The sequence below is a fragment of the Spizellomyces punctatus genome, assembly GCF_000182565.1.
Source record: "Spizellomyces punctatus DAOM BR117 chromosome Unknown supercont1.6, whole genome shotgun sequence".
NCBI classification, from domain to species: Eukaryota; Fungi; Chytridiomycota; class Chytridiomycetes; order Spizellomycetales; family Spizellomycetaceae; genus Spizellomyces; species Spizellomyces punctatus.
In genome coordinates this window covers 1009432-1035757 of record NW_015971542.1, presented here as the reverse complement: position 1 = coordinate 1035757, position 26326 = coordinate 1009432, and the positions used below count along the sequence as shown (strand labels likewise).

General features: G+C 47.8%; 12 protein-coding genes across 13 annotated transcripts; 6 read left to right on the top strand and 6 right to left on the bottom strand.

Moving 5' to 3' along the window:
* The first annotated feature begins 64 nt into the window (after window positions 1–64).
* Window positions 65–1690, top strand: SPPG_04120 (DNA primase subunit PRI2). The gene has a single exon (XM_016752366.1). It carries the CDS (start codon window positions 90–92, stop codon window positions 1617–1619), a length of 1530 nt encoding a protein of 509 aa, XP_016609066.1. The 5' UTR covers window positions 65–89; the 3' UTR covers window positions 1620–1690.
* On the bottom strand, window positions 1654–5262 carry SPPG_04119 (anaphase promoting complex subunit CDC16). The gene is made up of 14 exons (XM_016752365.1): window positions 4778–5262; window positions 4549–4688; window positions 4419–4479; window positions 4319–4353; window positions 4146–4259; window positions 4039–4084; window positions 3872–3960; window positions 3661–3791; window positions 3399–3599; window positions 3209–3334; window positions 2996–3148; window positions 2809–2928; window positions 2610–2745; window positions 1654–2545 (listed from the first exon to the last, which is right to left on the bottom strand). The coding sequence occupies exons 1-14, from the start codon at window positions 5031–5033 to the stop codon at window positions 1817–1819; spliced, it is 2337 nt and encodes a 778-aa protein (XP_016609065.1). The 5' UTR covers window positions 5034–5262; the 3' UTR covers window positions 1654–1816.
* Window positions 5184–7337, top strand: SPPG_04118. 2 transcript variants are annotated; one of them, XM_016752364.1, is made up of 5 exons: window positions 5184–5289; window positions 5379–5502; window positions 5577–5615; window positions 5673–5975; window positions 6033–7337. In XM_016752364.1, exons 2-5 carry the CDS (start codon window positions 5379–5381, stop codon window positions 7274–7276), a joined length of 1710 nt encoding a protein of 569 aa, XP_016609064.1. In that variant the 5' UTR covers window positions 5184–5289; the 3' UTR covers window positions 7277–7337. The 2 variants fall into 2 exon arrangements, with proteins under 2 accessions (XP_016609064.1, XP_016609063.1); XM_016752363.1 differs by lacking the exon at window positions 5184–5289 and having other exon boundaries at window positions 5350–5502.
* SPPG_04117 (uncharacterized protein) lies at window positions 7262–8692 on the bottom strand. The gene is made up of 6 exons (XM_016752362.1): window positions 8400–8692; window positions 8202–8341; window positions 8037–8143; window positions 7732–7964; window positions 7574–7659; window positions 7262–7511 (listed from the first exon to the last, which is right to left on the bottom strand). The coding sequence occupies exons 1-6, from the start codon at window positions 8428–8430 to the stop codon at window positions 7374–7376; spliced, it is 735 nt and encodes a 244-aa protein (XP_016609062.1). The 5' UTR covers window positions 8431–8692; the 3' UTR covers window positions 7262–7373.
* Window positions 8693–9080: 388 nt separating this feature from the next.
* SPPG_04116 (serine C-palmitoyltransferase LCB2) lies at window positions 9081–11529 on the top strand. Its single transcript, XM_016752361.1, has 9 exons — window positions 9081–9186; window positions 9285–9599; window positions 9690–9844; window positions 9906–10051; window positions 10121–10245; window positions 10313–10406; window positions 10471–10634; window positions 10700–10861; window positions 10924–11529. Exons 2-9 carry the CDS (start codon window positions 9309–9311, stop codon window positions 11392–11394), a joined length of 1608 nt encoding a protein of 535 aa, XP_016609061.1. The 5' UTR covers window positions 9081–9186; window positions 9285–9308; the 3' UTR covers window positions 11395–11529.
* Window positions 11530–11652: 123 nt separating this feature from the next.
* On the top strand, window positions 11653–13556 carry SPPG_04115 (uncharacterized protein). The gene is made up of 3 exons (XM_016752360.1): window positions 11653–12145; window positions 12209–12860; window positions 12924–13556. The coding sequence occupies exons 1-3, from the start codon at window positions 11677–11679 to the stop codon at window positions 13342–13344; spliced, it is 1542 nt and encodes a 513-aa protein (XP_016609060.1). The 5' UTR covers window positions 11653–11676; the 3' UTR covers window positions 13345–13556.
* A 1944-nt stretch (window positions 13557–15500) lies between these two features.
* Window positions 15501–16834, top strand: SPPG_04114 (uncharacterized protein). The gene has a single exon (XM_016752359.1). The coding sequence runs from the start codon at window positions 15527–15529 to the stop codon at window positions 16739–16741; it is 1215 nt and encodes a 404-aa protein (XP_016609059.1). The 5' UTR covers window positions 15501–15526; the 3' UTR covers window positions 16742–16834.
* On the bottom strand, window positions 16630–18479 carry SPPG_04113 (uncharacterized protein). Its single transcript, XM_016752358.1, has 2 exons — window positions 17631–18479; window positions 16630–17573 (listed from the first exon to the last, which is right to left on the bottom strand). Exons 1-2 carry the CDS (start codon window positions 18331–18333, stop codon window positions 16996–16998), a joined length of 1281 nt encoding a protein of 426 aa, XP_016609058.1. The 5' UTR covers window positions 18334–18479; the 3' UTR covers window positions 16630–16995.
* A 37-nt stretch (window positions 18480–18516) lies between these two features.
* SPPG_09176 (uncharacterized protein) lies at window positions 18517–20406 on the bottom strand. Its single transcript, XM_016757333.1, has 7 exons — window positions 20175–20406; window positions 19832–20070; window positions 19476–19755; window positions 19302–19397; window positions 19104–19238; window positions 18782–19034; window positions 18517–18721 (listed from the first exon to the last, which is right to left on the bottom strand). The coding sequence occupies exons 1-7, from the start codon at window positions 20339–20341 to the stop codon at window positions 18647–18649; spliced, it is 1245 nt and encodes a 414-aa protein (XP_016609057.1). The 5' UTR covers window positions 20342–20406; the 3' UTR covers window positions 18517–18646.
* Window positions 20407–20465: 59 nt separating this feature from the next.
* On the top strand, window positions 20466–21469 carry SPPG_04110 (uncharacterized protein). Its single transcript, XM_016752357.1, has 2 exons — window positions 20466–20689; window positions 20778–21469. Exons 1-2 carry the CDS (start codon window positions 20590–20592, stop codon window positions 21311–21313), a joined length of 636 nt encoding a protein of 211 aa, XP_016609056.1. The 5' UTR covers window positions 20466–20589; the 3' UTR covers window positions 21314–21469.
* Window positions 21315–22366, bottom strand: SPPG_04109 (uncharacterized protein). Its single transcript, XM_016752356.1, has 3 exons — window positions 22125–22366; window positions 21577–22065; window positions 21315–21503 (listed from the first exon to the last, which is right to left on the bottom strand). Exons 1-2 carry the CDS (start codon window positions 22360–22362, stop codon window positions 21665–21667), a joined length of 639 nt encoding a protein of 212 aa, XP_016609055.1. The 5' UTR covers window positions 22363–22366; the 3' UTR covers window positions 21315–21503; window positions 21577–21664.
* A 388-nt stretch (window positions 22367–22754) lies between these two features.
* On the bottom strand, window positions 22755–26290 carry SPPG_04107 (uncharacterized protein; the record flags this gene model as incomplete). The annotated part of the gene is made up of 17 exons (XM_016752355.1): window positions 22755–23288; window positions 23340–23443; window positions 23506–23705; window positions 23763–23858; window positions 23942–24120; window positions 24179–24291; window positions 24388–24408; window positions 24470–24577; window positions 24636–24866; window positions 24924–24975; window positions 25042–25222; window positions 25286–25403; window positions 25461–25601; window positions 25676–25757; window positions 25830–25952; window positions 26028–26193; window positions 26282–26290. The coding sequence occupies 17 exons, from the start codon at window positions 26288–26290 to the stop codon at window positions 23098–23100; spliced, it is 2115 nt and encodes a 704-aa protein (XP_016609054.1). The 3' UTR covers window positions 22755–23097.
* Window positions 26291–26326: the final 36 nt, after the last annotated feature.

Sequence of the window (26326 nt, the reverse complement as noted above, 5' to 3'; positions counted from 1 at the left end):
AGGATGTCCGATCTATCACGTGTCTCGGACAACGGAATCGGTGTTTGAAAGGTAGGTTTGCCAGTTGTCTGCATCTGACGTTAATAAAGATGCTAAAACAACGCGGGACATCCATAGCAGGAGGCAGTTACGAAGTTGTACGGCACGCAGATCCCAAGCTAGGGCCTTATCCATCATCCTTGAATTTCTATATCGATCCTCCCCCTTACGAGCTCACTCTCAATGAATTTGAGACTTTCGCCCTCGACCGTCTTCGGGTCCTCAAAGCTGTTGAAACAGCATATATCCGGTCAAAGAAGGAGGAAGATGCAGCTAAATACATTCAAAATGTACATGATGAGCACCTACATCTTGGACGCAACGTGACAATCAATCGAGTAGGCGCTCAGAAACTCTACGAAGAACGCCGCAAGGACCACATTAGTCACTTCATTCTCCGTCTTGCATATTGCAGAACTACCGACCTTCGACAGTGGTTCATCAAGCAGGAGACTGCTTTGTTCATGTACAGATACAAGCAAGAGGAGCAAGTAGAACGTGACCGTTTTCTCAAGCACGTTCAGATGGACATGTCGGTCATCACACCAGAAGAGAAAAAGAATCTTGAGACTGAGCTTCGAGCAACACACGGCCTGTCAACAGACGAGCTCTCGCAGATAAACTTTTATCGAGTGCAGTTTGAACAGGTCCTTGACCTCGTAGGTAGACGTCAGGTATACTTGCATGCAGGATGGGCTTACGTCCCGGAACGAGAACAGCCCACTCTCGTTGCCAACGCCTTCCGAACTCACCTGAACGCCGCACTTGAAGCTACGGCAAAGGCGGTACCACAAATGGACGAAGACGATCGACTTGTTCCGGTGCTTAACTCGATTTCAAAGCAGTACCTTTCCAAAGCTTATACACCAGGCTCGGGAGGCCCAAGGGAGCACGTAACCAGCGACGACATTGATGGACTTGTCCCACATTTCCCACCATGTATGAGAAATCTTCATGAAGCCCTCCGACATGACGGACATCTAAAACACATGGGCCGTCTCACGTACGGTCTGTTCCTGAAAGGCGTTGGCCTTCCCCTTGAAGAAGCCCTTCTCTTCTGGCGGAAGTCATTTCACAAGATGACAGATGACCAGTTCCAGAAAGGGTACGCCTATAATGTTCGATACAACTACGGTGCAGAGGGCAAACGAACAAACTATACGCCATACTCGTGCATGAAGATCATCACGTCGAATCAACCGGGGCCTGGGGATCATCACGGTTGCCCTTTCAAACACTTCTCAAGTGACAATCTGCGGACACTGATGCATCGATATGGAGTAGCTGAGAGTGGTATAACAGATATAGCCCGCTTGGCTCGGGAGGGACATTACCAGGTTGCCTGTACAAAGCTTTTTGAGGTCACTCGAGGGCAGGCCCACAGGCAGGCGAGAGCTGCAGCTGGAGAGGAAGGGGGCGGCATAATTGAAACTATAGAGCATCCAAATCAATGGTTTGATATGAGCTACAAAGGTGCGCATCGGCGACAGCGAAAGAGCACTCGAGGCGGACCGTCGGAGGGGTCGCATTCTGGCGAGGAAGGGGTTACGGGGGCCACTCCGATGGAGGTAGACCGATAAAAAAAGATTGAAATATCAGAACCGTCATCTTGAGTTTGGTGTACAAAAGAATGATATCCGTAGCAACTCCATTAGCGCTCTTGCAAACAACCCTACGCTCTAATCTATTATAGTACAGTTCTCACACTTATGAATGTAAGTGAGCGAGCCAAAATATGGTTTGAATGATGATCTAGTCGCTTGACCAGCTTTGGCGATTATTCCAAGTCATCAATCTCCATATCCATACTGACATCCCCGTCGCTTGGCGTAGCGGACACCATGCCGCGCACATCTCGTAGAGTCCTACGTGGCTGAGGCACTGGAGCTCCCACTGGTGAACTTCCAAATACCAGCCCTGCAGGATCTCGCGGAGGCCAACCAAGGCGCGGATTGTTCCGCGACTGACGTCCTCTCTGGGGTGTGAATCTGGAACTTGATGTTCCTGCTGCAAAACTAGATATCCCACTTGCGAGTTGTCGTGCAATAGATGGGGATCCCAACGACATGTCCTCTCCGAATGGAGACCCAGTCACGCTCGGTGATGATTTTGATCCGCTACCGCTTCCGTAACTCAGAAGACCTCGTGGTGTCTTACTGACAGAACTATACGCGTTGGACCTTCGCTCGGGAAAACTGGTTCTAGATCCTGGCACAGCAGTCTCTGGGGTATATATCTGCGGATATGGCGACTCGTCCATATCACTCCCCTCTAATGACCCCATTGGCGTCCCTTGTGAATCGAAAGGGCCGGATTCGGATCCCTGGACGTCCTCAAATACTCGATACTGTTCCAAGTCTGGAGGTAATAAAAAACTATCGTCCGCGCCATTAAAGTCAGCTATTCGTGGCCAGCATTCTGGATCATCATAAACGGATTGAACATCCGCCATTGCTTCCCTCATCAAATCATGGCACATGGTATCGTCAGGATTATATGATAATGCCTAATAAAGGGGTCGCGTCAGTAACCATCTATCAACGGCAGGCTTGTTCGTTTTTACCACCCACATCAGAGTAATGGCCTATGGCAGCTTCCAACTTATTTTCCGCGTGAGCGATGTATCCCAGTAGTGCATGCGCATCGAAAAGATTGTGATTGATCTCAAGGACCTTGTCGATATACTCACGAGCTTTGGCATAATTTCTGGATGCGACGACTAATTAGCATTGTCCCATTGCTAGATCTAATCTCAAGTGGAATACTCACCGAAGTTTCCGATGTGTTAGAGCTAGGTTGAACCAAGTAGCTTCCCATTGTACCGATGTGTAATTCGTATTATCTGCGAGCACCAGCGCTCTTTCGAAATAGAAAATGGCTTTCTGATGGCTGGTGGGAGGGAAGTGTTTTCACGGTGAGCAGAAACGTCCACCAACTGTGCAGATAAAGGACATACTCTTTCTTCCGCGAATATAAAGTTCCCAACTCATTCATCAATAACGGATCTGACTTGTTCATGTTTTCGGCAAGGTGCAAGTAATCCGACGCAAGTTCAAGATTATTAACCAAGCTATAATGCATTCCCAGATACATCAATGGCAGGTGCATTCTGCGTCACAATACATGTTAGAAATGGTCAACTAGAAATGACCATGTCAGCATAACCTACCCGTTAAACAGTTTGGCCGCGGTAGAGTAGGCGGATATTGCTTGATCAGTTTCACCCTCGGCAGCAAATGAGTGAGCGAATCCAAGCCACCCAGGACCAAAGCTTCCGTCAAGCTGGGTGCATTTGCTACATTGTCAAGACAAACTCAGCAATTGACAGATCTCAGCATATCATGCCTTACATCACTTACCTAAAGTACTTCCGCGCTTCCAGATTCTTTTTTATAAGAAGATAGTACCCTCCAACAGCAAACCACGTGCATGCCCTGTCTGGAAACGTCTCGACTAGTTGATGGGCAAAGTAGAACAAGTCGTTCTTCATTCCAAGCTCCGATAGGCACGACACATGGATTGGCACACATTTTAAATTAAAGGGATCGTCCTTCACAATTCTAAAAATTAGGAATGTTAGAGCACCCGTGTGTCTGGCGATCACGAGAATAGACCGCATACCGTGAGGTTATCTCGTAGCATTGAGAATATCTACATTGTTCAAAAAGATGCTCCGCACGGCGATGTAAAATATCACTATTCCCCGCGAGTTTGTATGTTGTTTCGAGGTGAGTGATTTTCGCTTCATCGTACTGTTGCCCAAGGCATATTAATAACATCAATGTGATGTTTTGCACGTGGTTGTGCCAAGCACCAACCTTCGCTTACGAACCTTCTTTATGCTAGATAGATACATTGATCTCATGAAGTCCGCATCTTGACCGCAAATTCCAAAATCCAAAGTATGTAAAAAAGTTTCCTCTACAAATTCACACAGAGAGAGAGGGAAAATAAGGTCTAGTGTATACGATCCGGTATAATGTTGTGAAAGCTACATACCTTCCTGCACATTCATGACATGGTTGTTTAACAGCCAGTTAAATGCCTATAAGAGAAGAGTTCAGTTCAGGCTAAACGAGAGTGTAGGGTCTATAAGTGCACAGTACCTCAATGCAGCGTGGATCTTCAATCACAGCCTGCTTCATCCGCTCATTGGCTCGCTTTAACTCTCCCTTGCGACTGTGTACAATTCCTTGCAGATAGCATATTGACGCCTCCAGCTGGGAAATGAACGGGATGTTAAATTGCCGCGTTGACTTGAGTTGACCATCCAATTTACCTTTATCCCACTAGGTTCGTCAATCTTGGGTCGTTCTTAAATCAAATATTCGACAATATTAATTCGACGAAGAGGGGATACAGCTCCTAAATGCACCAACCTCTCCTGCCGGCTTTATCCCGTAGCAGGGCATCCGCTTTGTCCCATTTTCCCAGTTTTACCTACGATGTCCAATAAGCCGTCGGAATGCATCGAATGGGCGGCTTATTCTAATCTCATATCAATCATACCGCACATAGTGCCCCCATGTATCTGCATTGGATGCTTGACTCCAGAATCTCTGGATTTCCAGAGAGCAGGTAATCCGCTCTTGCAAATTCGCCAGTTGCAAAGTAAATCTTCGCTTGCCAGTAATAATCCTGTGGCTCTCCTTTTAGCAAATTGTCGCCGTCATAGCGTTATTAGTTGACATCATGCACCGTCCCTTCTCCTACGATCGTACTACTCTGTAACACTCACCACCTATCGTCAAGATCTTGTCTCCCCAGTAGGAGGCCGTAGACCACAAGTTCTGGTCCCAGGCATCTTTCCTCCATCTCCGCAAACTCTCAATTACCCCCAATGATTCGCCAGCTTTCGACGTTATCTGAGCCTTTTTCGTTCTATCCGCTCCCTTTTCCCGTGTAGTTTTTGGCGGGATCTGGTTGGTTGTATTTGATGACTTGCTCCTCAATGTCGACCTTCTTGTGACCTTTGGAGGGGCATGAGATGCCATTATGATGTTTGGTTGGGATTGCGACAGATATAGGCACGATCTACTGGAATTGAGCTAAAAGGGCTTCTGCATGAGGCTTGACTGATCTCGGGTGTCTCTCCTATATGTCACCGGATGCCGGCACGCGGCGTAGGGATTTGCAAAGGCACACTTGATAAAGGAAACTAAAACATGTAGCGACGCAGGTCTTCTTTCTGTCTGTCACCAATGCTTGAACTTTGACGTACTGCTTGGAGGGATATACGACGCGCAAAAGGTGGGTCTGGATTATCTAGCCCAGGTCGCTTAGTCACCTGGATCCCAATACCTGGGAGATCTCTCACCATTTTGTCACAAACGCTGGAGATGAGAGATCTCCGAACCCATTTTAGTTCTCGTGGAGCTGACGGAGCCGCTGCAAACAACAAGAAGAAAGTAGCAGCAGAGACAATACTGGAGCAACCTTGTGATGTTTGCGGGGATGCCACATGTATGCTTCTGGTCAAGACGTTCTCATTATGGTCATGTTTCCAACCTAATCTATTAGCGCATCATCCTTTACAGTCGATGTAGAGAATGACATTATCTTTTGCGAAGGCCAGGGTACGAGCTCGCTAACGGCGGATAGAGGTTGATTGTTGGACTCAAAACTTCTCCCAGAGCTCCTCCATACTGGTTGCAACCTGGCGGTACATCAAGAATGTTATGGCATTGACAGCATTCCGCCCGGGGACGATCCATGGTTCTGCCAGAGATGTTCTGATGAAGATTTCTCGAAAACTAGCGTAGTATGCTGTCCTGTCGAGGATGGAGCATTTTGGAAAACAACCGCCTCGGGCCAATACGTACATGTATTGTGCACACTGCTGAACCCGAGACTTGAAGATGAAACGTTGCCCATTGCAATAGATCGTAGCAAACTTGCTCGTCACAAATGTTACATTTGTAACAAAGCCAAAGGACGTAAGGATTGTCTAGGGTTTCGATGACTAGTAGGTTGTTACTGACACTCAGATCCAGTTACAGTGAAATGCAAATCTTCACAAGGCTGCGACAAGCGATTTCACATCATGTGCGCCATAAATGCGGGTACCGTGGAGTATTCAAGGGAGAAACGTGCTCGCTCTACGATGCTGCTGTGTGAACAGCACAAACGTCGACCAAAGCTGACTCCGCGAAGGCAACGATCGATGCTTAGCTCCAATTCAGATGTAGAAATTGTGTCAATAACTGGACCGGAAGATGTCCTACTCCATCGGCCACGCCCTTCGTTAAAGCGGTTATCCCCTTCTCCTGTACCTGCATCAGCCGCCAAGCGGGCGAGGACGGAGAGGGATTTGCTTGCTGAAAGCTTGTTCTCCGACTCCAGCCCATCAGATTACCAGCGAGATGGAGTGGCAAACAATGTGCCTTCCTCTGAGCGACCACCAGACGAATCAATTAGAATCCTCACCATTCCCACCGTCACCCGATTTCCTGATCTTTCAAAGCACGCCGTTCCGCGTTCGTCTGCCTTGCAGGGTGATTTATCATCACGCTCCGTCGCTGCTGCAACGAACGCGGACTCTCATTCGGGCACCTCGTATCAAATTAATCAATTCAACGACCCCCTACAGCTACAGCAGGCTGCAAAAGACCGCCAAATCGAAAGCACCACTCGACGCATGGCTGAAAAGGACCAACGATCCGAAGAGCTTGCTTTGAAGTTGGCCGAGCAGAACAGGCTTGTGGAGGATCTTCAACAGGAACTTGCAAGCAAGCGAAAAGAACTTCACGACACCCGATCTCGCTTGGAGGCCAAGGTGCGGGAGCTCGATGTACGATTAGTTAGAAAAGAAGAACAGCTATTGGAGAGAGCAGAAGAGAAGGCGGAACTGAAGGCACGAGTCGCACAGCTTACGGAGAAGATGACTAGCCTGAGCCATAAGAACGAGGACCTAGAACAAGGGCATGCGGAACTCAAATCTACTATTGAAGACCTTAAACGCGATAAATCTCAGTACTTACGAGAATCAGTCGAGTTGAGAAGTAAATTGAAGGCACTAGAAACAGAAAAGTATGACTGGCAGCAAATGGCGGAGAACGTCAGATATACCCTAGGTGTACTTTTTAGGCTGGCTCCCATTCCAGGGTTTCCCAATGTGGACACAGTTGGAGTGGATGGAATAATGACGCATCTACGGGCATTGATTGATGTGTCTGCGGAGGTAGATCCTGATCGGAGCAAGCTACGTCACGCTATCAGGAAAGCTGCTGCCTCTTAATACAGTGGCGCGATTTCTTATCTATTGTAGTTTATCATAACACGCATATGTACAAGCCCTACGCTATGACCATTTCATGGTGTCCCTTTTGCAACGGCTATTGTAAGATTGTCTTTGCAAGAGACTTTGTGGACTCTCGTATTGTTGCATCGATATTCTCTTTTAATTGCTTACAGCCATCCGACGCAAGTTGTATTACCGGTTCAAGCTTATCCAGATGTAGTCGCGATTCAAGCTAATATCATGTCGAGATACAGGTCAGCAAGAGTCCTGAAATGGAATGACATGGTCACTTACTCCGAGCATTGTTATTTTGCCACTCTTTGGTAGCAAGGCAACAGTTAGCGTTGGTATTTCCGCAGATTCTTCTAGATAATTTAAATCTGAATTTGATCCCATTGGGTATCGTTCCGGTTAGATCTAAATCCTCAATAGCCAGGAACGAGTCACCATACCCAATATGGCTTGATTGTTCACATATCCAGCGGAACAAGCACATACGTAATCCGTCATGGGGATGCCCGCATCCACCAACGCCAAAGTCGCAGCGTTAATGGCAGTGTGAAGAGCACCTCCATCAATTTGAAGGACCTGGAGATAGATATCGATCTCCGATCGTGGGAAAGTGGTGGTAAGGATGACGTTCTCAAATGTGCGTTTGATGGTTGAAGCAATTTCCATAAGGCGTCTATTGGCAAGTTTAGAAATGGCTCGTGAGTAGGGCTTTGCTAGGATGGAGCGTTAACCGATACCTGCGTACCTATCTCTGCGTAGCTTTTGTTTTCGCTCCCCTGAGCTGAAGCTGGCAACACTGTACTCCACATTGATCAAAGCCCGATCATGTAGTAGGGCTGCTCGTTTCGTTGGCTGATAGAAAGCGTTTTAACATAGTTCGACACCCAAATAACAACTATCTCTTGCGCACTTCTCTGGGACCGTAAACAGCGGCCAAGCACTTTGTGTTCCCTTGTTCAATATATGCAGAGCCATCGGCTTGTGAAAGGACAGCCGTACGGGAATTTACTCTTCGGAGCTCCAGAGGCCTACGCCCATCAACGCGGAGCCCTGTGGTATTATACTTTAGTAGATTTTCCAACGGTCCATATCTCCTCGCATGCTGCACCTTCGGGCGATATGATCTCCAAGCGGGACATTACAAAGAAAGAAAGCGCCAAAGGTGCACGCACCACTTTGACCCTACAAAGAAACCGATTCTCAAAGGTATGTGCTGTCTTCAATGGTGCTGTTCGTCTCCAATACGAAGCAGATGCCCAAAAGATAACAAAGCATGATCTCTGCCATAGGATTCCTGAAAGGTTTCCATACTTCTAATGTGATCAAACCACACTTAATGTAATGGAGGGTGGTATTTTACGTCAGCAGGTCGGAACATTGCAAACCGTTGGCTGCACTGGCAATGTCTGCAAAGCCTTCCATATCCCAATTGTGGGAACGTTGGCGCTTCTTTGCTATTGAAAGGCGCTGTGAAAGGACATGACGGGATCGTTGGACTCGCAAGATAGGGAACGACGGCCTGTGGTGGGTGACCATCAGTCAATTGCCCAAAAAATCCATCCAACTTGTCACATCGTGTGCCCTTCAAGGGCCTCTCGTAGTTTATGACGTTAAAGCTATCGACCTTGATCTGTTTCCTACTCGCCATGCTTTCTCGGCTCCATCTACGAAACAGTTTATGCATAGTTTTTAATCGATTTCGGAATTCTACAATTTCTACCGATAAGCCACTTCAAGCCACGCGGCCTGGGTGGATTGGCGCGACCAGGGCACTAAAGACCCGCTGTGTCGTTTGAATTCACACAGCGACCAGTGTGGGAGGTGAGCTCAAAATCGGAAAGTAACGACTTTGGGAAGTCCATTTCATACGTGGTTGTCATCACTGATTTGCAGAGGTACGTAACGGTAACCTGCAGGAACCGTCACAAATCCGACGAGGATTCCGCGCAACAGCATTGTTCTGTCGGAAACTGATATTTCCCCACGTCTGTAGTCAGAACCCAAATACTTTCCAACAATGGGCAAAGGCAAGCGTGCGCATTTCGACAAGTACCGCCCTCCCATCTCGTCGGCGGACCTTATGTCGACGCCGTCTTCGCTTATTGACGACTGCCCACCTCCCCTGTACAAGCCGCAACCTGACGGGAAGCACAAGGAGAATGAGGCTCATCTTATTGAGGACGCACCGATTGGTGTGCTCATCACGACCTACATGAGCTACTTTTTCCTGATTGTTTTCGGACATATCCGGGATTTCTTTGGGTTTTGGTTAAAGAGTGACGAGTATAAGCACCTGAAGACGCAGAATGTAAGCAAACTGGGTCCTTTCTTGGCATGGTCATTGCCAGACGAGACTTTCCCCCTTGATCTTCCCCTGCTTACGAGTTTGTTTTTACAGGGATACGCACCCATCAATTCTGGATTCGACACATTTTATCACCGTCGTTTATACGTCCGTATCCGCGATTGTTTCAACAGACCAGTCACCAACGTGCCGGGAAGGACGATAACTCTATTGGACCGCAAAAGCGAGGATTACAACAGAACTTTCAAGTATGCTCACCTTTCTTCACTAGGATGTTGTTGCAAAGGTCTTACTTCGATTCCTCCCTAGACTGACTGGCGAAACAAAGGAAGTCCTCAACTTGTCATCCTATAATTATCTCGGGTTTGCTCAGAGTGAGGGTCCATGTGCTGATGCAGTCGAAACTGCTGTCAGAAAGTATGGTGTTGCCACATGCAGCAGCAGGATGGAGGCAGGTGGGTTAATATATCATGAGAGTACAATTGCGATTGGTGTGGTATTCACACTGTTTTTCTGTTGTACAGGTACCCTTGATCAGCATCAAGAAGTGGAGGCATTGGTTGCCCGTTTTGTTGGCAAGGAGGCCGCTATGATTATAAGCATGGGCTTTGCTACCAACTCTACCACGATCCCTGCGCTCGTTGGGAAGGTACGCTCCAGGACCGCTGCGGATGTGCTGCCTGGCAAGGATTGTCTGGACTCACATGCATATGTAGGGGTGCCTCATTATTAGCGACGAGCTAAATCACTCATCACTCGTCTACGGAGCTCGAGTGTCTGGCGCAAGCATCCGTGTGTTCAAGCATAATGGTATTGTGGGCATGGTACATGCTGACCTCCGTTTACTTCTCTAAACCACAATTGCATTTCGCAGATATGAAGGATCTGGAGGCCGTCCTTCGCAACTCGATTGCGGGCGGTCAGCCACGCACTCACCGACCATGGAAGAAGATCCTTGTGATGGTCGAAGGGTTGTATTCCATGGAAGGCAGTATTTGCGCTCTTCCCGAAATCGTGGAGCTCAAAAAGAAATACAAGGTATCTTGAGACTAAAAGCAAAAGGGGCGCGTCGAATGTGACCTAAATGGTACCCGTTTCGCTAGTTTTACTTGTATCTGGACGAAGCGCATTCGATTGGTGCCATGGGACCCAATGGTCGCGGTATCTGTGATTACTTTGGCGTCGATCCAGAGGATGTTGACATCATGATGGGAACATTCACAAAAAGTTTCGGTGCTGCTGGCGGTTATATTGCTGCAAAACAGGTAGGCATACGATGGTTTAGACTGTCTTTTATTCCACTGCTGAAAGCATAATTCGTTTGCAGGAAATTGTTGATCGTGTTCGATTCTATACACATGCGTCGGTATACGCCGAAGCCATCACTCCGCCCATTCTCCAACAGATATACACCTCCATGCGCATTATCATGGGTGAAGAAGGCGGCGATGAAGGACGCCGCCGTATCCAACAGCTTGCACGCAACTGTCGCTTTTTTTCGGCCGAATTGCGCAAGATGGGGTTCATTGTATACGGTGACGAGGATTCCCCAATTGTCCCATTACTTCTGTTCCACCCTGCAAAGATTCCCGCCTTCTCTCGAGAGATGCTCAAACGTGGCATTGCCGTCGTTGTTGTGGGATACCCGGCAACACCCATTATTACTTCACGCGTACGGTTCTGTTTGTCGGCTGCTCACACAATGGAGGATCTCAAATTTGCTCTTCAACATATTTCTGAAGTTGGGGACGATATGGTGCTGAAAGTTAGCCGACTTAATCGCCCGGCAGTAGCTTAATGTTTTCTTTTTGGTTTCACATTATTCCTTATGTATTAGAATGGATATTTACGATCTAGAGCTATGAAAAAGGAGGCTCATTCTCTACTCGTTTATACGACTGTTCCCACTTTCATATGAAATGTACGTGTACTTCATGCGCAGTAAAACGCGAGAAATGAACCGCGGCAAACCGCGACAGTTCCCGCGGGAGTCTCGCGTTGAACACGTGCCGCAACTTCCATGGCCCCCCTTCCACCCTTGAGATCCTGAGATCTTCCCACGGGCGGGCCAGGGATCAGTATGAATGACCACACAACATCAGACGAACGGCTTCTAGCCAGTAGAGGAGCATTTGAACGAGTGATTGCAGCTCATGTCGCAGCACAACCAGCTCCAGCTCCTATCTTGGCGGCACCTGCATTGAAGGAAGCCATAGACGCTGATCGCAATGCCGACTTCACGGTGGATATAACAGTTTGCATTCGCGTACGGCCACTGCTACCCGACGAAGAGAATGCTGGCCATTACTCTGCGGTGGCCGCAATCAACCCCTCTTTGCATGTATTCGCTCCAAAACTAAAGTATAACGGGCAATTAACTGCCAACACCACTACTGTGAACGCTGACGTGGTCTTTGGTCCGGATGACGAGACTGAAAAAGTTTTTGCAGCGACTACGCTGGGTTTGATTCCTGTAGCATTGGGTGGAGGCGTGGGTACATTTCTTGCTTATGGACAGACGGGATCTGGAAAAACCCACACGCTCACCGGTAAGTAGAGTACGCTCTTTGCGTATCTGGTACCATCTTCCGCTCACAGTTGGAATCATACAGGGGTTGAACGATGTGTTGCGCGAGACATCTTCAATCTCGCAAAAGAATACCGGCTGCTTCAAGATCCGTCTACGCCTGTTTCCGACGATGCGGATTTTACTATCAAGCTGTCATTTTTTGAGCTCTTTGGTAATCAGGCGTATGACCTTTTAAACGATCGAGCCACTGTGGATATTCTTGAAGATACCTTTGGCGCGATTCAAATCAAAAATATAACCGAAGAAATTATCCAAACCACCGAACATTTTCAGTCTCTCATCACAAAGGCATCTTCGCTTCGCCGTACTAAAGCGACCGCTAAAAACCGTCAATCTAGTCGGTCTCATGCCATTTGTCGAATCCGCATCACTAACCGCCGGTTACCCCATATGGAGGATGGTATGCTGTATCTCATTGACCTTGCTGGATCCGAGGGAAGCGGGGATACAAAGCACCATGATAAGGAAAGAATTCTAGAGTCAAAGGAGATCAATAAAAGCCTGCAGGCCCTCAAGGAGTGTATCCGTAGTCGGGCGTTGGCGGCCACGACCACCGGGAAACACGTTCACGTGCCTTACCGAACCTCCAAGATTACGGTGCTTCTGAAAAACGCGTTTGAATTGTCATCAGCCAAACAATCTCGAACTGTAATTGTTGGCACATTGGCTCCCAGGTGAATTTTTTAAGATTTGGGATCGGTTTCATGGCAGATGGGTAACCACCGTCATCCTCATAGCATCCTGGATGCTTCTCAAACCGTAAATACGTTAAGATTTATGGGCCCACTCAAAGTCACTCCATCCCTCAAGCGTCGTGCAAAATCTAACGACCCTGATGACCCGGCAACGTGGGACAATGCCACTTTACGCGGCTGGGTAAGCAGGGCGTACCCAAAGGTCAATCCAGACATCCTTTGTCCCACAGAATCAGGACGTCAAATCTGTAGACTGCCAGAGGGCGAGTTTCTTGAACGATGTCTGCAATGCGAAGACGTGACTCCAAAGAAGGCAAAGGCTTTTTACTTGAGACTGTGGGGTTTGCTTATTGATGCGCGGACCAAAGACAGGGTAATGAAATTAAGCCAACGTCCGGGGAAATTGGAAGCCCAGATGAGGGAGATGGAGGATTTAGAGATCATGGCAAGAAGCGCAGGTTGATGAAATTCAACCAGTAATCAGATAAAGTAGACCAAGGATAGAGGTCATTGCAGAATGTGCGTTGGCATAGGTGTGCTTATGTAGTGACACGATAGCTCAGAAGGATTTTATTGGAGACCATCACAGGCAACAGAATAGATTCCATAGAGCGCCGTGATGTGGACAGATCAGCCCCTCAATATATCCTTTGTAGTTTCAATAAAATGGCCCCCAAAACTCATCCTTTGGTCCGCGGGTGCATGCATACGATCCTGATATGGAACATCCATGTCGGATGCGCAGTCGTCTCAATCGCGCGCGTCACGCGCTGATCGCGAACTGATCTGTAACGCGTACGTTGTCCATACTGCGCATCTCCAAGCATTGCTGCGCATTGCGCAGCATTGAGCGCCTTCCACTCCCTCACCTTTAACCCATGGGCACCCATTTATGGCACACTGTAACTGAACTTACAAGCATGCAGCTAAAGCGACTGATAGGATGTGGGTAGTGAATGTGCGCACTTATCGAATCAATCCATTCCAACCTCCATCTCGGGGTGCCCATGGGTTAAAGGTGAGGGAATGCTATGGCCACACATGATCCTGTCTAGTCCCGTGCCCGAGACGGTTCTGCAGGCCCACTGCTCCAGTCCGATAAAAGTCCACAGATCCAATTGTTTTCCCAATGGTTCGGCCACTTGCGCCACTTGCGCTCATCTCAAATAATGATAGGGACTGTCTCGACCTGCCTTAACTTACTTGGATTTGCCAGGATATCGCTTGCTCGTCTCATATCCATCCACTCGCATACATCATGTTGCACTCTCCTATCCGCGTATGCGATTCCCTCAAGCCCATCATTAGTCGTCTTCAGGGCAATCATAGGGCTCGCCTCCACTGTCTTGATTCCTAGCGTTCCACCACTTTGTGAACGTACTTGCAAGCGCATGTCCATCCGCGCACATTACGCACATCCCATACGTTCCCGTCACCGTTGCGACACTCTGCAATCAAAACGTACCTTACAAAGCGCGTATTCGCTCACTCATATCATGCCCGCCTTTCCCGTAAAGCGCTTGTCCATCCACTGACATCATCTCGCAGTACACCGCATTTTCCCCATTGACGCACGTTTTAACCGCCTTTCCACTCCTGTCGTCATGTTCCCTTAACGTACCTGGCTACGCGTATCCGATTCGCTCAGGCCCATCATTAGGCAACGCCTTCAGGGCAATCATTGGGTCCACTTCCGCTAACATCATGCCGCCCTTTCCAGCAAACGTACCTGGCTCGCGTATGCGATTCCCTCAAGCCCATCATTGGTCGTCTTCAGGGCAATCATTGGGTCGGCCTCCACTGTCTTGCTGCGCGTATATGATTGACCTCCACTGTCTTGCTGCGCGTATATGATTGGCCTCCACGGTCTTGCTGCGCGTATATGATTGGCCTCCACTGTTTTGCTGCGCGTATATGATTGGCCTCCACTGTCTTGCTGCGCGTATCTTCATACTCCCTCATGTCGCGCACCGGGTAAAACCCTCGGAGACAATCATTGGGCTACCTTGACGAACTTGCTGCGCATCTTCATGCTGCCTCTTGTCGCGCACTGAGTAAAACTTCGGGGACAATCATTGGGCTGTTGCCAAAGGTGATGTGCTCGTCGCTGACTTACTGCGCATAACAGATTCATGTTGCCGCATTCTTCAGTGAAGGTACGCTGCTGCGCATATCGATCCGATAAACTCATGCAGCACTCTTCGTTGAACTTGCTTGTCGTACCTCCAAGTTGCGCGGGGACGATTCTTGAGAAGATGGCACGATGGCAACATCACGATGCGGTCGCAGAATCTGCGAGCAAATGAAAGAAGAGTAAGGCCAAAGTGGCAGCGACTGACGTTTCACTTGCTATGACCACGCACCACACTTGAGACTTGCAGTCATCGACCGGAAAACTACTCAGATGAAGAGAATGGATGAACGGGGAATGGGTGAATGGGCCGTCCTTTTATAGACCAGTGGGAAAGGGGGGCCCAAAGGGGGCCAATTACGTAACACTATCTGTCCACGTGACAAATTATCGATCCCCTGGGAGATGAAAAAGAAAAATGAAAAATTACGACAATCGCGTCATCCACGAACAGCGCATTCCGCCCGCGGGAGACGCTCAACATTTAAAAAGGAAGTGTTCCTCCCCACACATTATGCATTCCAAAATGCAGTCGACGGCAATGGAGGAGGGGAGAACGAGTCGGGAGACCCGTTCAAGACCGCCATGGCTGGCTCGCATTCCCGTTACTTCGGTCGGTGTTATACCGGGGCTAGCTGCTCAATCCCTTCTCTTCAAGTACCTTGCATCCCTCCCGTGGGTCCACATCTCAGACACCATACACGTCGTGTTATGGTTCATATCACTTGTGGTTTCCAGTGTCGCTGCCATCCTTTACGCGTTCAAAGCACTGAGATATCCAAGAATATGTAGCTGGGAACTCCATCATCCTCTTCGACATAATGATTTTTTCCTCTTCCTTATTGGTGCCTTCCTAATGACACTAGCATATCCAGAGTCATTTCTCGGTCATGCAAACTTTGAGATACCATTTTGCATCCTCACAATCTTGCACTTGATTGGCTGCCTGTTCGTTTACGGCGGATGGATGTCGTCGATGCAGAAACCAAAGCTTGGTATCTCATACCGCGACGCGGAACCGTCGTATCTGTTTACCCTAGTTCCATGGTTCCTGTCGTCCTCTTTGGGTGCCTTGATAGGCTGGCTGGAAGTAGCCACTTTCCTGTTCTATGTGGGCTCCTTCTATTGGATCGTCATGTATGTCAGTCTGTGGCAAAATTTTTCGATGGCTCGCGAGCATCTGGAAACGAGTGGGGCCGTCCCACAAGTATTCTTGACTGTCGCACCGAGCGCGATAGCATCACTCGCATGGGTGAATGTCAGTCGAATCACGTTGAGCGATATGCCATCTGGAACAACAGATCATCTCGGACACATTGGCCGTTTCTTCTTGTTCAACAGTTTGGCCGCCGGCGTGCTCATTGTACCATCACTCTGGCGCGCATACTTGAGAACCATCCCGCAAAAGTCCTACCTTCCATGGTGGGCAGCAACTTTCCCAACCGCTGCTGTGGCTATGGCGACCAGCGAGTACTCCAAAGTTGTGAATACGCCGACGGTTCACGTTCTCGTGTGGATCTGCTGCGGAATTGCCTGGGGAACTTTCCTATTTGTTCTCGTATGGAACTTACACGGAGTATTTACCTGGAGAGCCTGGAAGGATCCGCTACTAGAAAAGGAGCACATTTGGGAAAGGATGGAAAGCACCGACACTGTGATGGAAGAAGTGAGGTGTGATCTCGGCGAAGATAGAGCAGAGTCGAACAGACGCACGACCACCTTCGCATAGTTTATTTCATTTATATTGTAACATAGTAGTTGGATCGTTCGAAGTAACTGTTTAGACTGGAAATTTAATATATGCATCACAATGAAATGTTATCCATTCACTATTACGAAAATAAGGCGTATTCCTGCAACGCAATTAGAATCTGGACTTCAATCTATATACTACGCGAACCATCAAACAGGCACATTCACAAAAAGATACGGAAAATGTACAGCACAATACAACTATGAGGTCAGAAACTACGGGGGGTTGCGCTACGAGGAACCCTTTCGCTGATTTTGAAATCGGGAAGCTGCTGACAAAGCCTTCCTTGTCCTTCCAGTTGTCTTGACTGTGTTGATACCAAAGGTTTGGGCCCTCCGCAACCCATCATCATCCGATTCCTCCGGGGCAGGTATTTCTACTTCAAACTCCATATCGGCCAAAATGTCTTCAATCCATGGCAATGAGGCTCGTCTCTGCTCGTACTCAAGTCGGAAGTTCTTTAACACCACGGTTGTGTTTTCCCCCTCAGCATACTTTCCGACTAGCTGCATTAGTTTCATCGTCCCTTCGGGAGGAACAGTAGAACCGTATACGGTAGCGTTGCTGTTGTGGCCTTGCGCCAACTGCGTCGTCGAAGAAGGAATCATCACATCCACGATACGATCATTTTCATAGTGGATGGAGAAGAGAACGGATATGTTTTGTGGGGCAAAGGATAGAACGGTAGGATTGTCGAAGGAAAGGTTCGCAAACAGAAGTAACTGGGACGGATCTGTTGCGTTTGGTGTATAAGAGCTGTCGACGAGGGTAATGTTAAACTGAGACAAGTCCGGTGCTGAGGTTTTACCTACGCCGAAAACGTCACAATAGGGAACAACATATCAACGGAATAGTCTATGCTTACTTGGATCAAAGAAGATATTGTTTTGTAAAGGAATCACCCAGGAACCAACATGTTGCAACGACATCAGCGGACTAGCTTGCAAGCGAAACATCTGTGGAGGCATCGGTTCCTCTCCACCCTTCAAAAGACTACTTAAAAGCCGCTCGATAAGTGGAATATTTAGGTGTTCGACCGCACTGACGAAATCTATTGGAACCGAGACTGCTCCTCGAGGTACCACCAGTCCCGGAAACTGTAAAGAACCAATCCGTAACTCCTCCTCACTGATTTCCATATCACTTTTCAATGTTTTGACGCTCTCCTGCGTTGCGCCTGCAATGTTGAGGAATGAAAACAGTGTTGGGTGCATTGTAACCCTAACGGGGGGAACGTCGTCGTTATGCGCCAGTCCACGAACACGGAGCGCAATTCGATCATTTTGAATATCGATAACATGAATCTGTCTTATGTCTGCGCCGTTTCCGTTCAACGCTTCTCGTAGACGGTCCGGAATTACAACAAAGTACACCACTGGAACCACAACGCCCAAAATGAGAATACCGACGACCAACAGAGAGAGCAGAATTGTGCGGCGATTTGGAAGTGTAAATCTTGGTGATCTCTCGCATATATGTTCTGTATCTTGCGAACCCACTTGAGTGGTCCCCAGCAAGGGAGACCGCTCCGTAGGCTGAACTCCGTGCGAGACACTCTCGGCGGCCATGTGAATTAATGCAAGTAGGTGGTGTAGAGGTTTTCTGCAAGGCCCGTAGAGGTTTTCTGTGAGAAACGTACTGTTTGTAACGACAGGTTGCAAAACTCTATGGTGCAAAGACAAACAAGGACTGTGCTTAAGGCGATTATGAACTTGAAGGAGGTTGCGGGGGCCAAAGTTTCACACCCGTCATCGCCGTGTCATTTCTGCTTAGCTAATCATTGTTATCGCCATGCAGTTCCAAAAAGTCCAACTGCGTTGCGCAAGGGCTTTCCATTACAGGATCAAATGTAGCGGTATCAAAAAGAATAAAGCAGCTCAGTTACAGCACATGATCCTCCCATCCAGTATACATAACTACAGACAAAGCTTTCAATTCGGGTTGTGTCGAGAGTATCTAAGAAAACATAACTGTGTTAGCATGGTAGATGGAGACAAATCACCTTATAACAGTTACCTCCAAGAAAATGTTTGGCACTCCGTTTACGACATGATGGACTAATCGACTAATAACAGGTATTACCCCTGCTAAAGGCATTGCTTTGCCTTTGTTCTCAGCATTGTCTTGGATATCTTCCCCTTCTTGGACTTCAGCAATATGTGACCTCTGCCTGGACTCCTGTTCTGCAAAAAAGGTTGGGCGAAGTTGCTTGAAGAGCAGGTCAAATGCCTCATCAAAGCATGACTTGAGGACTTTACGGAAATCGCTACTAAATATAACAGAATCATTTATCAGACATTTGAATGACTGATCTCGTTTCCTACATCAAATCGCCTACCTGTCCAGAAAGTCCCTTGTTTCGTTCAACAGATCCTTCAGCTCCTTATCCACTACAAACCCGTCGGTTTCAACTCCCCCGGCACGCAAGACATCTTCCTCCTTTCCTTCTTCGGGAAGTAAGAAGGCAGTCATGCTAAATTACAGCCTCAATTACCACCAAACTCAAAACGTGCGGGTACTCTATTAATGGACGTACTTTGAGTTTTCTCCATTTTCGTCCTCAACCTTTTCTCGCACTTTCCCAATGATTTCAATCAGTGCGTCATAGGTTGTGACCTCCTTCAGTGATATGCTAGAGCAACCAATCATTAAAATTAGTGCAATCATGATTTACGATGAGCTCACTAAGAACACAATAAGAGATTCTCACCTTCCAACAACCTCTTGCACTGCTCTCTGTACTTGGGCAACACACTGTTTCCATCCTACGTTCAAGACATACCAACTGAACGTCAGATACTTGCGTTCCGTTTCGTCCGAAACCCCTTTCCGTCCTCCGACTGTTCCCCGAACTTGCTGTTCACGATCCGTTTGCGAGAATGCTACAACGCTATCGAGATAGAAGAATCTTCCCAAAAGGCTGAGCTGGAGGTGTGTAAACACAATGAGGAGGGTCACAAGATATACAGAGGATATTGTCCGGGTAAAACCTGGCAATAAAGAATCAATCTGCTTTAGCACAATCGGATATCAACTTGCATTTGTGATCTCATCACCACAGCGTACTTAGCAGCTTCAGCTCTTCCCAGATCTCCAGTTTTGTTTTCCGCGGTTGAGTTACAGGTGCACCTGGCTGATCTTCGCCTCCTTCTCCCCCCTCTGTCTTGGCTTGCCGTGTTTGTTGCAGTTGTGCAGTTAACAGCTCCACATTGAGTTCGTTGAACAAGTTTTCACCGAGCGTAGGAAGTAAAGATCCGACTGCAAATGTGCAATCTTGCAAGTTTTGTTCAAAGCGGCGTTTGACGCTGTCAAAAACCATATTAGCAAGATGAAGCTCCCAAAATTTTGCGGTATGCCAACGAAGGAGCTTTTGCTTCTGTAGCCGCTTTCAATGGTTGCAGTGACATACTTTGATTTCGCCGTCTGTTCAATCTCTCTCCGTTGCTGAAACTCGGTCCATTTCCATTGTGCATACTTGAACAAAAGATATCCACTTCCCACCGTTCCTCCCAGCCAGTAGAACTTTCGTCTGTTCCGATTCAGAAATCCCCCAACGGCGTCAAAAACAACGCTCATCTTTACAAAATCTTTCTGCTCAACATGCGTCAAAGTCCCATGGGCGAAATGGTCGAACGATTTTGCTAATCATTGCACAGTCACATTACTGCTTACCACCTCCTGTCGTCTTACGGAGCACCCTGTCCGTCCCTTTGTTGTTGAAAAGCCCTCCATGTTTTCTGAGCCCCAAGTAAGGAAACCTGTTTTTTCTCGCTTTACCACATCCCTCTCGCTGCAACTCACAATCTGACGCACTTCCTCCTAAAATGCCCGGACCACGCTATTCCAAAGACCATGTCGCGCTTCGCCAAGCAATCGAGGTTGCGAGATCCCTACCATATGACCCTGCAGGAGACTGGTCCATTGGTATGTAGTAGCCTCAAGATGTGTGCTTATCGCCTCATTGCGATATTTTATGATTTTATTTTCTGATATTTTGTCACATTTACTCTAGTTGCTTGGGACAAGTCCAACGGGATTATCACCGACGCCAACGGCTTTATCCGTGCTTCCTTTTCCTATTCGCGGTCCTTTACCCCTGAGATACTCCTAGATCTCCTTCTCCAAGCCTGTCACACACACATTTCAACTGCTCGGTCTCCATACCTATGTCCTTACCGCCCCCGAACCCTGGGGTTTCTATCGTCCACCAGCGTCCCGGATGGATCGATAGAGATATTTGCTGACCTACTCAATGAGCTTCGCCTAGGGATCGAAGTCGCTCCTGTTTGGGAAGAAGATCGAAGGGTAGCCGCGTATCAGCTGGAAGGCCGGCTGCAGAAGGGGTGGTGGGGCACCGCAGATCCCAACGAGGAGGCTGTGTGGAGAGATGACTTGGAAAGAGAGAAGGCCCTTCAAAAATCAAGGAGGGAGGAACGTGGATGTCTCCAAATGCTTTGGACTGTCTTGATGCTGTTTCCGTTTGTGAGCTTTATTGCTACGCGATTGCGATTGATTGCAAACGGATCAGGCAATGCTGTAACATACTAGGGTTGGGTTTTGTCGATAGGGTGGAATGGGACGGCAGGACCACGGACAGATTGGATCGGCATGAAAGCCGCTCCCCTGCCTACATGATTTGCATCTTGTATAATAATGATTTGTTTGATTTCAAGTACACATCTAATGAAAAGTGAAAACAACGAGTTGTTCTTCGGACTAATATCGCAATTAGGGCCACCTAATAAAAATAGTGCGGACGAGATTGAGCAAAACCTCTGTGACACCCGATTACATCCCTTTCGACGACCTACCTTGCCTACTCTAATCATGACGTCTGTCAGTACGTGCCCCCTCTATTTTATGGGAGGCCTCCGGTTTTGCGTTCGGTACTCTATGCAGTCAATCCTTCTTGCCCAAAAAGCCGGCAAACATTTTACCTATAGACCCTTTACCGTCCTTGCCACGCTTTTTTCGTTTGAAGCCACCCTTCTTATCCATAAGCCAGGCTAGTTGTCGCTTATTTAGCGCTCCTCGCCGCTTCGCTCGTACAAGCTCCACTGCTTCCACTGGATCGACACCACAATCTATCAGGGCAGCTGCGACCAACACCGGAGCTCGTCCGATTCCACTGATACAATGGATTGCAACCGCTGGCTTTGATTTGCCGACAATAGACGAAGCATTCCCAGATCGTCCCGAATCCCGGCGCTTCGCATCCGTGTCTGACGTTGCTGTGGACGATGTTAACGAGTCAAGCATGTCACGATAGGCTGATATTATCGCTTCAGGTGGGACCGACCCTGTCGCGAAGTCGATCAGCCTGCTCCTTGACCAATGTAAAAAGTAGCATCCTGTTTACCATCTTCAAAAGGCCAGTCCCAAACTGTTATGCCGTGCTGACGCAAAGGATCGGCGTTGTAAGCCCCACCATCGCACAAGCGCACTACATTGCTGCAGTCGTGCGCTTGCAACAGTGGAAGATAATCCTCCAACAATGACTTTTCGTTAGGACAGTCCGTGATGAGATATGTTATTGGCGACCGTGGATCATCAACAACTGAGAGGCGCTGAGAGTAAGGGGAATGGTTTGAGGCCATTGCGGAGGATGGAACGATGGTGATGCTGCTGCATTTTCACGTCATCCATTGCTTGGTTGTTTCCATAGCAACAGGGAGGAACATTTCCGTTCTCAGTTTGCAGTTTTCCCTTTGCCGTTGTTCATTCTGCCAATCACACTAGAAAAGCCAACATGCAGGAAGAGACTCGCGAACGCATCATGAAGCTCTTTGACTGGGGCAAGAAGGCAGTGCATATCGGGTTCATTCCCTTCATCCTTTACTTGGGTATGTGGTGAAGTCCAGGTAGTCGCGAATGGATGTAGTCTTTGGATTGCATTCACCGCATACTTTGTGACTTGCGGGTCGACAGTCGAGTGAGCATAGCAAGATATTGTCCGAATTTCATTACTCACCGTTATATTCTTATTATCCACAAGGTTTCACACGAAGCGTACCGCGCCCAAATCTTCTCCGTCTTATTTCACCTCTTGCGGCATAGATTCATCAATGTATACATAGCAAAACGTCAACATGTCTGCAAGAATCCCTCTGCACGAAACAATATTAGCGGGAATGCACCCATCCTCAGTAGATTAATGGTAGGAACACCATTGTGTCCGCCTAAAGCCGCTTTCGTTGAACCCGCACCGACGGTTGTTGGTCGCCAACTGTGTATTCAATACCGACATGTTATGAGTACGCATTAATAAAGTCTCGAGTGCGCTACGCAGTGGGAACGGATCTCGTTTTTCACTGAATCCCTATGGATTGTCTTTATCCATGCCTCCTCTTTTGAATGCGATATATCACAACATTGTCCTTCCGATAGAATAGATCTAACTGCTCGTCCCCGAGAATTTCCCAGCTAAGGCGATGGTTCTCCAAAGCTGAAAAGAGTTGTCGATCCGCCCTGAGGGCTCGTGATTGGTAGGCGAGAAGGGTCGTTGTATTTGGAGAGGAGAGTTCTGTCAGTGTGTTAGTGTCGGATCGCAAATCTTCAAATTATGTTAGCATACCTGCAATGGTTGCTACTAGAGGTTCGATTAAATCATACAGCCAAACGACATCAGCGGCGAGGATTAGATCAAAAGGGGGTTGGAGCATTGAAATGACGTTCGATCTTGGACACAAAAGCTGGTCAGTTACGAGTTTGAACGCAGCGTTATTCAACGTGTAAGGAACCTTTGGGTCCAATCTAAATTGCAAACACCCTCTATCCGTCCTTTTCCACTGAGTTCGCTCTCTGCTTTATCCGATGCAATAATATGCTCGTTTAACGCAATCACTTTTTTCAGAGCAGGCAGAACGTCATCCACATCTGTCACGACGACGTTCGCTCCTAGTACTGCGGCAGCCATACCAACCAACGCTCTTCCTGCACCCTGTATTTGCAAATCACAGCTTAACGAGGGTAAGGTTTATGTGTGACATCAACCAACCAGCTCAATCACTCGTTTTCCGCGAACATCAAACTCTGATATGGCCGTAGCGGCGCGAGTGTTCTGATATTCCAGCATTTTGGCAAGAATTACGCTCTTTGAGATCCCAAGTAATCATGTTGTCAGCAGTGCATTTTTTATTTGTATTTCTGAAATACATCTTTTCAGCATGTACGCACACAATCCCATACTGTCAACGCTGTTTTGGCCTCGTGCCCAAGCCTGTCCGCCTCACCAAGACCCTGATCTTCCTCTGCCTGAGTGAAGAGAGGCTGTCCCTGTATTGTAAACCGCCCTGTTGTGCATATGGCACTATCATCCCGAGGCTTAACAAAGTCGAAAGTAGGCCATGTGGGTCCTGTGAGAAGTAGCATCCTTCTATTCCCAAATGATAATCTCTGTGCTAGCGTAGTGACCTCCAGGTGAGCTCCAGAATGAGTTCAGTTGAGATTCACGTGACTGAGATGAGATCCGCACCTTGGTTGCTTCGCTCACGCCAATATTGCCCAGAAGATTGGCACCCATGAACCTAAGTGCAATTTAAATGTGTCATTTTTATTTCTTTTAATGTATCGTAAAGAGGTACTTTTAAAACATATAAAATCTGTCATGCATAGGCGTCTACTTCTTTTGCGTCCCCTTCGCCCTAATAAAAGGATGTGCGTCAGATTCCACAGTCCATCTCTATGTGGGACTGGTATACGTACTTGAGCATCTCGTTGTATGTACTCTCCTCCGCTTCAATGCTTCGGCGAATCTTTTCAAGTTCCTCCATCATCTGCTGACGTTTAAGCGCTAGTGCTTCTTCCCGTTCCCTAATATCAGAAGATCAGCATCAATTCGATTTATCAGAATTTCATGGTTCTAACGTACCGCAAACTGGCCTCCTTCTCCCGCACTTTCGCAACAAACATCTGCCGCATCTCATCCTCCTTACGCTGCATATCATCGGCAAGGCTTCGCTTAGCATTCTCGATTCTTGATTCGTAAAATTCATCACATGCAAGGAACGACTCAGGACGACCCTGTTCACGGATTTGTTGGGAACGATATTGGGAGTAATGAACGGTTTGGGTTGTTTCGATGAGATCTTGAAGATTAGACCTAAACCGAATCATTTGTAAGCGAATAAAATGGCAAGTACATACGAAAAGGTGTTACCTGATCAGCAATTCCCGGAGGTGTACGAAATCGCAATGTTTGTCATTTTCAACTGCAAACGAGAAAAGATTATTTTGGGTTCATAAAAATACGTCACAGTACGACCGATCACACATACCCTCCACGGCACCCCAGCGGTATGACCGACCACGCACTTTCTTGCCTCCAACGTCTATGAAATCATCACTACCAATGACGGCAAAGGGCATGTATCTTTCGAGGTCGACGAGGGTTTCCCGATCCTCCGCATGTGCCGTGGGATACACACGAATATCATGTCTTTCAAAGTCTCTTAATATCTAAATAACGTGCCAGTTGAGCGGACAAGATCAACTGCCAACGCATTACCATGGATTACTGACCGCTTTTTTGAATGCTGACGTTTCCTCAGGCGTCAATGTGTCTGCCTTCGCAATGACAGGAATGACATTGACCTTAGTGGACAGCCGCTGGAGAAATTCAACATCTAACTCCTTCAACCTGAACGCCTCATTCAGCAAAATCTTCTGTGGCCGTTACCAAATATCTGTCACGTACCCATTATCTCCTGAAGGCGTAATGAAATAAAGCAGGGCGTGGACACGAGTATCCCTAATGTTTCGCCGCATTTCCTGGCTACTTTCGGCTTGGAGATAAAGGTCGTACTGAGCATCGATATAGTCCACAATGGGCTCAAAGCTAGAGAATTACACGGTAAGGATGCAGGTCCACAAACTGGTCTATTGCATAGAGGCTCCATGACATGGTCTTACCTCGTTTCCCGGTTCAGTTGATCGCCGAACCCAGGGGTGTCGATGACGGTTAGCATCAATGTGACTCCGTCTTCCGTGAGCTCTGAGAAATTCGCGCACGTTTATAAAATTACATTTGGTAAATCCCAATGATGATCCGTGTATGGGGTTTTACCATAAGTAGTGGGATCAATAGCCACTGTTTTCGAGGCAGAGAGGTTCTTTGGAGTTCTCTGCTCCGTCAAGGGTGCGTTGAAAAGCGTGTTCATGAATGTTGTTTTGCCCAATCCAGATTCACCTTCACATGTAAGCGTGAGATGAAGGGCAAAATAATGCTAGTGCTGCAGATATATAAGTGTATCGCGAAACGCACCAACAACCATAATGTTGAACATATAAGGGCGACGTTTCGACCTGCGAACGCGCTGGACTGGCAAATCACTTATCCCAAGAGGCTCGGAGAGTCTTGCAGTGAACGAACGAGGTAGCTTCCACGGGCCTGGGTCGGGAAACCGCCCACGGAACTGAAGTGCGTATTCCTGTCGGAGAATGTCACAGTTAACCTCTCCGAACAATCACAGCGACCCGCCGTGGATCACTGGCAAACCTATTCCTTGCCACACTCACCAACGGCATGTTGCAAGGGTCCAGTCGCCGTCTCAAAAGTGCCTT